Here is a 9,963-nt window from a genome sequence, read left to right as displayed (position 1 = left end):
GCTTCGCTTGAACAGCTTTGCCAGTATGACAACCAAAAAAAACACACACTTTTTTTGAAAGAAAAGCTTATTTAATCAATATAAAACTTGACTACGATAAATAGTCAAATAAAATTTTCAATATTTTCCAAAGCAACTAAATCCTGATTATAATTTAAGTGATGTATATAAATACGATCACCATAATCATAATAATGTTCTCATATGAGAAGTTTGGAACGTTTTATCCGATATACAAGTTAATTAATGCAGTGGTCCTATGCAATATGAAACTAATGAATTGTTGAAGGTTCAGTTTCCCATACGAATCAAAATGATATGTATAGAATAATGCATGGCAAAATCCGTATCGCATGCTGTATCACCACGAGAAACCAATATCAGTCTCGAAGGCCGAAGGTCCTGATTGCTGATATTGGTCAAGTGGCGAAACAGCATGCGATACGGATTTTGCCATGTATTATTCTGTTTATCATATATTTTAACAAATATGGATCAAGACATGCATGTAAGGGTATAATCGTTTGATACTGAGGTGAGAGCAGATTTAAAAAATAAACATTCAGGACCCCATTTAGATAGAAACAAAAGTAATGTTTTATCCCACATAAAAAAAATATTTGGGTCCCAAATAATTTTTGTTATCAGTTACAAAGGTATCACTCGAGTCCCGGAAAGAAGTATCTTGATAATTTTCCAAAATATTTTTTTAGTCTGAATCAGTTTTAAAAACGACCCATTTTCTCTAGCAACTATTTTTCAGAAATTCAAACTAAATGAGGTTGCATTTCGAATCATGCATGGACATACAGCAACTTGACGTCATATGTCAAACTATGACGTCGTTCGATATATGACGTCACGCCAGGTATGCGATACGGGTTTTGCTATACAATACGGGGTATGCGATACGGGGTATGCGATACAGGGTAGTTGATACAGACTAAAAAAAGAACCTTTATTAGATATAAAAAATAGCTGTATTTAGTGCTTAATATATGATAAACGACACTATTCGAAAATGTATCTTCTGTTTTCCAAGAAATACTAATGCAAGACTGACATTTTCTTTGCAGCCTTGCTTTCTGAACTTCACATGCCAGTATGATTTACATTAAACAAAATACATTATTTGAGACAAGACGATTGTTTTTTTACCGTTCCTTACTGCTATCTTTCTATTATTTTTACATAACTAACATATATATTGAATGCAGTGTCAGAACTAAGGTGTCCATATACTGCCATTCAAAGTCCTATCACGGAAAAACATTATTTAAATCAAACACAATGATTATATGTGTCAGGATATTTTTAAACAGAATTTCCATTGGTGTTCCTTGCATAGATTCAAATGAACCTTGGTTCTTTCCTGGACTTTGATGTAGTCCACAATTCGATATTTTCATATTCCTGACTTGGTACAGATATTCTCAAATGTAGGAAATGATGCATTGAACCTGGTTTTATAGCGCAAAACATCTCACTTGTAAGACATTTGCATCAAATTCCATCATATTGACAAAGACGCGTGAACATTTTTTTGAAATACATTATTTAACAAATGACATTTTTTTTACCATTCCTTAATGCTAGTTTTCTATTATTTCTATATAAATACATATACATATACATTAAATACAGTCTAAGGACGGAGGTGTTAGGAGTCTGCCATTCAAAGTCATATCACGTAAGAAGCCTTGTTTAAAACAAACACATTGTTTATACATATTATATCTATCCAGATATTCGTTAACTTTTAACAGTATTTCCATTGGTGTTCCTTACATAGATCGAATAGAACATTGGTTCCTCTCTGGACAGTGATGTAGTTAACGATTCGTAATTGACAGTTTTATTGATTGATGTTGTCTTGTCTTTGATTTTGTTTTGCTTATGATAATAATTTTTATGTTTCATATGTTTTATCTAGCGATATATATTATACGTAGTTATGGTGAATGTGTATTGTATGACATGTCTATTTATATGCATTCAATGTCATATTTTCAACACATAATTCAATAAAGTCGTATTTTTAAAACAGAATAAAAAAGGTAATGCAATGTTCAGTGGAAAATATGAATGCATAACATAAAACAATATAAAAATCAATTCAGAAGTTGTAAACAAATAATTTGTCAAAACACTTATGTTACCGAATTAAATGCATGCCGGTGTTTGTACAAGACCTCCCAGTTTATGCTATAAGATAAACTTAAAGTTACTCGTCCGTTCATTTCGCAATGTACACTATTGATTTCTTATAAAAAAGTCTTTTAAAAACTTCCATGAATACAAAAGTGGATTTGCATAATTCAAGGAATAACTTAACATCTCATCGGGAAGATTGGTATTTAATAGTTTTACCTTTTGAAATCCTGTATATTTATAGAAGATAAATGAATGACAAAATATATTAATCTATAATAGACATTAGGTGAGACACGTTACTCAGATTTATGAAGTGTGTTATTTGTTTAATTTCTGTAATGTCTCATAAGTCTGATGACATACTTATTTCTATGGCTGTATAGAACAAAAGGCTTTTCTTAGAACCAATGCATCATATAATTATTATACATAGGGTTGAAATTACGGAAGTCCACTCAAACATTCATGGACGACTATTCAATAAAGGTGAGGTTTTCTTTAATTTTTTTAATACGATAGTATATAACATACCAAGTATATTTGAATTCTCTTTTATATATTTATACGTTTTTGTAAATATCAAGCATATGTTACGTTATTCACCGGTTTCACTTCTGAATATAAAACGAGTATATTTATATTATTGAAACGCTACAAAGTAGGTCAGTATCTACACATAGTAACATATATGTATAGCACACTTAGTATTCTTAATGGTGATTAATAAGTAAACAGATGAACCAATAAAATAAAATACATGTTTGGCCGAACAATGTCAGTGTTAAAATGTAAAAAAAAAGCAATTTTTCGCTTGTAAAACCAGCTTACTTAGGCTTCCGATAATACTCGTATACTGATATAGAACTTTTGAAGTTTATCTTACAGCGAAACAAACAAAAAAGAGAAACAGTTGGTGTGTGAAAAGTCAATGTTCGGCAGCATTTCAGAGATAAACACTATACCATGTTACAGCTGTACAGAATAATCAAAATTACCACTACTAAGGTGGTATTGCGTGAAACCATTTTGTTAAAGAGGGAGCAGTCAGTTTGGGTGTATTGCCTGTAGTTAGACGGGACATCATAAGTTTTTATGCAAATTTCATTCAATGTTTTTTTTTTTTTAATTTCATACATGTTTGTAAATGTGTTCTATCAATAGAGTGCTGTTCGACCGCAGATTTATAATAATATAACTTTTAAATTAAAAAACAATTAAAACTGTCTACCTACTACTAGTTCCCTTGTCTATGTCGAGGCCGTTAAGTTGATTTGGTCTCCGTCATTGTGTTGCTTCGTATAGAAGAAATATTACGTTTCTTTGCACGGTAAAAAATCCCTGCCATGTAACAACTTCCTCAGGGGTCTGACATGACCAATTGAAAAGCTGGATATATCTGCTATCTAAAACCTCTTTTTTAAATAACAGTCTACAATTCCCGCTCTGTGACCTCGTTGTTCAACCTTGCAGATGCGTCTCATAGTTATCAATAATTTCGCGACCTATATATGTATGAAATAGCTACCAAGCACTAAACGTAGATCAATCTGTTTTATTCATCACATTTGTTAGTTCCTATTCTATTTCACTTACAAAATATCTCTGACCAAGAAAGATACACGTTCTTTCTGTTTCAGGTATTATCATGGCTTGGGATATCGATGATAACTACGTACCGAATGTTGTGGGTCAAATTATATAAAACAATAAGAGAAGGAGAAGATAGAACTAAGCGTAAACGGAATGAAAACATTAAAACCTTAAATAGATTAATAACAAGCGACACAAAGAAATTAATGAAATGGATGAAATACGACCAAACAGATACCGGATGGATGGAAAGCGTTACAAAACATGAATCCATAAAGTTTCAAATGGTATCATTGATCGATGAATCCGTTACTGTTACGTACCGAATTATAGTTTTACAAAACTCAACAGCTGATAAACATGATAAAGAAGAATTACTAAAATGGATTGGGGAAAACGTTAAACAAATTACTGTTTGTAATCGAGATGACAACAAAGCGGTAACTGAATGGATAAAAGACAATTATTCAACGTTGACGGATTCAATCGTAAAAGACATAAATACGTTTATAAGAATGATAGCAGGAAACTACGAAAGGTTAGACGAACAAACTAAACAAGAAATTAAAACTTTAATTGAATTGAATGGCCTATCAGCCAGTAACACGTACAGAAATTATGATATTGTGTTATTGAAAACTACAACCAATAACTAACCAATTGTAGTAAACAAAGACACATATATTAAATGGATAGAAAAGGAGAACGAATCGATAAATAAATTGATAAAAAAGGAAAAGGAAACGTTGTGTGACTTAATAAGAAAAGAGACGGTAACATTTACTGAATTGATTGGAAAAGAGAAGAAAACGATGGCTAACTGTATTGCAAAAGAGAACACCATGCTAAATGAATGGGTACAAAAAGAAAAGGAAACAATTGAAGGATTGATAGGAAAAGAGAAGGACATGCTAAATGAATGGGTACAAAAAGAAAAGGAAATAATGGAAGGATTGATAGGAAAAGAGAAGGACATGCTAAATGAATGGGCACAGAAAGAAAAGGAAATAATGAAAGGATTGATAGGAAAAAAGAAGGACATGCTAAATAAATGGGTACAAAAAGAAAAGGAAATAATTGAAGGATTGATAGGAAAAGAGAAGGACATGCTAAATGAATGGATACAAAAAGAAAAGGAAATATTGGAAGGATTGATAAGAAAAGAGAAGGACATGCTAAATGAATGGGTACAAAATGAAAAGAAAAACATTGAAGGATTGATAGGAAAAGAGAAGGACATGTTGAATGAATGGATACGAAAAGAAAAGGAAACAATGAAAGAATTCATCGGGAAAAAGAATGAAATATTAAAAAAATGGACAATAGAAAAAAAAGGCGCTTGCTGAGCTGCTACAAAGAAATAGAGAAACGTTAATAATATTTATAGACAAACAGAAAAAAAAAGTGGCGGAATTGACCAAAAAACGTGAAAATAAAGTTAACCAAGCCGACAGTAGAGGGGTTCTATTTTGCCAACACATTTTATATTTTGTTTAAAATTGTAGTATTTACATGGTGCATATTTTTACTCTATTATATTGTGTTTATTACATGAATCTAAAATATTTTCGATGAATAGCTGATAGACAAAAAGTGTTTGCTTGTTGCTTGTTGCTTGTAGAGACTTTTATATTTGATACACAGATTGTACCATTACAACCATTAAGACTACTACACATATATGATATCAGTATCAGAATCTATGACAAACGAGACGATTTTACATTTTGAAATCATCAATTTCCTCCACCTAAGAAGCATATACCAACATCACCTGCATGTGGGATATACATTTCCCAACTTATTCGGTATTCAAGCGCTTGCTGGACCAGATTGATTTTAATATGATACCAGTGTCTGAGCAGAAAATTGATGAACCAGGGGTATTACAAAGAACATCTCGTCCTTTTTTAACAAGTTCATCATTAGGTACAAAGACCTAGTTGATAAATATTCTGTATCAACTTCCCAAATAATACACTATGGTCTTGAAGTACAAATTATGGGTACCGACGTTGTTTATCGTCTAAATAACGTGTTATATGATTATTTTATTTGTCTTTAAAATATTACTTTAACTGTTTAGTCTGTTTTTGGTGATATCCATATGACAGTTGCTGTCCATTCGTTTGATGTGTCTGAGCTTTTGATTTTGCTATTTGATTGGGGACTTTTCGATTTGAATTTTGTTTTCGTTCAGTATTTTTGTGAATTTACTTTTTAGACGGCACTTAGTACCTAATCATCCCTCAATGTGTTATTGGTCTAATAATTTTGTATTCTTGTCTTTCATTTTTGCTAATGTGCTTTGTCTATATTCCTTTTTGTATGTCTTTGATACGTGGCTCTGTACTTATAAAGCCCGTCATTGTGTTTTTGTTTTATGAACATATTTTATTTTCTTGTCTTTCATTTTTGCCCATATGTTTTGTTTATATGCTTTTTGTGTTTCTTTGATACGTATTGCGTGGCTCTGTATTTATACATCCCGTCATTATCTTATTGTGCTATTGTACATGTTTGTATTCTTGTCTTTCATTTTTGCTGCTAATATGCTTAGTTTATATGCCTTTTTGCGCTTCTTTATTACATAGTTGTTTGTTTTTATAGTGATTAAGATTATAACACAACATTGTCTGCTGTACCCCTATTTTTGACTTTTTTACCTATTATGTCTGTTTGTTTTGTTCACACATCGTTGTCAATATAATGGAATTTGATGCGACTGTCATACAAGTGAGAGGTTTAGCTAGCTATAAAGCCAGGTTTAATCCACCATTTTCTACATTAAGGAAATGCCTGTTCCAAGTCAGGAATATGACATTCGTTTAATGTGATTGAGCTTTTGACTGTCCCATTTGATAAGGGGCTTTCCGTTGCGAATTTGTCTTTGGAGTTCAGTATTTTTGTGATTTTACTTTTTAATTAGTTTATATATAATCTAATGATATGGAATAACGTAATAGGTAAACTCCTTTTGAACCGCTTTACACATGTTAAAGAAAATTCCGATACGTGGCTCAAAACAATTTATCGATACAAATATTGCAATTATGATTGCAAGGAAATACTTTCTTGTACAGAAGTTAAGGAACCGTGTTTAATTCGAGGAATGACAGGTAAACGCATGTTTCAAAGAAAAAGAAAAAAAAAAAACTGTACATATAAAACTTCATAAGTACAACAACTAAATATCATCAAATTTAAACTGATACAACCATCGTCCTTCACTACCAATAACTTAATGTACGTCAAAGGGGGTAGTCCTCTAATCCAATGTATGTGGTATCCTTTATATAAGTGCAAGGATATATATACGCATTTGATTTGTTGAGTGAGGGGATACTTACGGTCGAACTGTAAGTTGCAGGATAATGTTAGCTTCTTTTTCATCTTTCATGACAGTTTTCTTTAAGAGAATAAATTACAGTGAAAAGTAACACGTCGGCAAGTAGGGAGCTCAGACTCTCTGTCGACATTATAGCAAAAACGTATGAACTATTACCCTTGAAACATCATTGTTCATGTTTAAGGTTGAATGCAAACCACACAAGTCTAGCTGTGCTTTCAAATATATAAATTATTGCAGTTTCCTACAAACCAATACAGTTGAGAATAGAAATGATGAATGTGTCAAAGAGACAATAATCCGACCAACGAGCTTTTGTTATCTGTTGCAGCTCATGCTTTATCTCATCGGATACTTCATAATCACAAATTTCACATGTGAGGTATCTCCTATCTACTAGAAAACTATTTCAAACAAGTCACATCATTAAGGAAAAGCAACTGCAAATCCATAACGAAGAATATCTGAATGGTCAATTTATTCTTCTCGTTCGTATATATTGATAATTGTTATGTTACGCACAGATGAACAAAGAGATATTACCAAAAAGTACGTGAGTAGTACATGACGCGGAACAACAAATATAGGTATATCTTTCCATTCAAAATATAATTTAGTACGATTAGTTTTGTTTTCTCCAATATTGGGGTTAACATACACATGTTGGGTTTCAGCTTAGTTGCTATGAAGTTGTATCCAGCTCTGGTAAAAAGGAAAAGACATAATTTTGGTTGATGTACTGTTAACAGTTTCGTATGAAATACTATAGGTTATTTCCCAACTAACTTTAGCAATGGAGGGACATCCCTATCTATTTATATAATTGGCAATTATATTTGTGGCTTTTTGTTGTTAAGATAATTTAGTAGTAAGTAAACTTTCAAATAAAATAGGTTGAATGGTCAGAATAATTTGTTTTTTCAAATTGTATAAGATATACTTATTATATGGGAAAACCTACGGCAATAGAAGATTTGATCAAGCAGCGGCCATCCTTTGGAATGCATTACCAAAAAAACTTCAAAATGCAAAGTCGGTGCCTGTATTCAAAAAGAACTTAAAAACTCACTTTTTTCGACAAGCATTTTTTATCCCTTAAATTCGTGTCTGTGATACATTGTGCCATAGACGTTAGCCTGCTTTTGATTTATCGAACTTTTCTTTTAACTGGAGATATGTTTCATTTATAATATGTACATTGTATGTTTTTAGTAGCACACATATTTTTCATTTCAGTAATTATATTTTTACATGGTAATATTCCTTTTTCATCTTTTGAATACGTTTTCAAATTTTTAACTTATATTTGATAATTTTTAATAGCAATCTTATTTTAGACTTTTTTGGCTATTTATTTTACCAACTTTATTCAGTATAATTTTTTGATTCATTGATATATATATTCCACTTTTTTGTCAAAATTTCCACATTATTAATCCTTTTATCTAGAAAAGTTTTAACACTTAAATATTTATTTTGTGTGTTCATGTTTTATATTTTTATCACTGTCTGTGTGTATATTTCGTTTAACATGTGATGTAAAGCGCTTTGAGTAATATTGTTTTAGATTTAGCGCTATAGAAAAATTGTAATAATAATAATAATAATAAATAAATGCAAACTTCAAGTTTTGTTGGCAGTGAACATTGAAACTTTAGTGTGTATGTACTAGGCAATACATTACCTTGTTTTGGTTATGTTGTTGAGATTGTGTCTTTTTATGTTCCCTGGGTAGAACTGTTTTACATGATGTTAGCATTACACTTTATTTTTTATTTCGTTATCAACTACGGAAAATTAGCATACCAGTGTTATCTAGTTTTGTAAAAGTATTTTGTTTAACAATACCCTTACTGAGAGTATATTATGCATGGTCTTCAGGTGGTTCATACATGTAGCATATAATTTTAGATATTTGTGTGTGTAATAAAGCTATTCTACTATTTCGGATTTTATATATCCTAAGCTTTCAAATATTCGGCTTTGGGCGTTCCTGATGAAGGTAAATCCGTAAAAACGCTTTGGACGCCTGGAATTATTTAACTTGTTGTTTTAAATTTTTCTCTCATGAAAAATATAAGAAAGGAACTCATAAAAAACGATATTAGTATACACACACACTCACATGAGTGCAAAGTATATAATAGAGTTGATGTTAATTTCTTTTATACACGATTTGAGCAACGTACTACTCTAGAACGGAGTGAGACACAGAAATTCAAGGGCCTCCAAACACGTATCTGTAATTGTTTGCTTTGAAAGTCAATTGAAATAAAATCAAACCTTACGAGATAAAGTTATGATTAAAAACAACAACAACAAAACACAGAACACTTGAGTTATTTACAGGTCAAAGATGAAATTAATGAAACCGACGATACAAGAAATTACGATGTATCGTTATAACTTTCACGGGAAGCTTAATATCAAAATTTATGATAAAAGAGCGGATTTTTCATTTCCTATTGTTAATTATCCATTTTTAGATGTTTATTTATCTTAACTTGTTCGAATCACATCAAAATTCTATGTTAGTATTCTATACAAAGCACAAAAATGTCGGCATTCACCTCAAAAAACTAAACAAACCTTTAATAAGGGATATATTTACGATACTGTTCGTCATGTCATTAAAGAATGCATATTCTGGTATCAATATTGATTAAGTCATTGGTTCTTTGCATGGGAAATTAACATATTTGTTCTGAAACCATTTGTTGGCACGATACGGATTATTGTATTCATAAATATTTTATGATGGTGTGGTACAAAATTCCGAACGGGAGGGATTGATCTTGATTTCATATCACGAAGACATAATCTTCAATCAGTTTAGTTGAGGCCTGGAGCTGGCATGTCAGTAACTGCTA

General features: G+C 31.3%; 1 protein-coding gene across 2 annotated transcripts in view; it reads left to right on the top strand.

Moving 5' to 3' along the window:
- Positions 1-2,529: 2,529 nt before the first annotated feature.
- The window catches only part of LOC127705694 (uncharacterized), an 81,625-nt gene continuing 74,191 nt past the window's right edge, over positions 2,530-9,963 (top strand). The window contains exon 1 of one of the 2 annotated variants that reach the window (XM_052210051.1): positions 2,530-2,640. In XM_052210051.1, coding sequence (XP_052066011.1) covers positions 2,620-2,640 — 21 coding nt within the window. In that variant the 5' untranslated portion in view covers positions 2,530-2,619. Of the gene's footprint in view, positions 2,646-9,963 lie in introns of both variants that reach the window. The other variant, XM_052210050.1, reaches the window with a different exon arrangement.

This window comes from Mytilus californianus, unplaced genomic scaffold (assembly GCF_021869535.1).
Source record: "Mytilus californianus isolate M0D057914Y unplaced genomic scaffold, xbMytCali1.0.p SCAF_6, whole genome shotgun sequence".
Lineage (NCBI taxonomy): Eukaryota > Metazoa > Mollusca > Bivalvia > Mytilida > Mytilidae > Mytilus > Mytilus californianus.
Note: the sequence above shows the minus strand (reverse complement) of the source record. Positions and strands in the feature narration are given on the sequence as shown.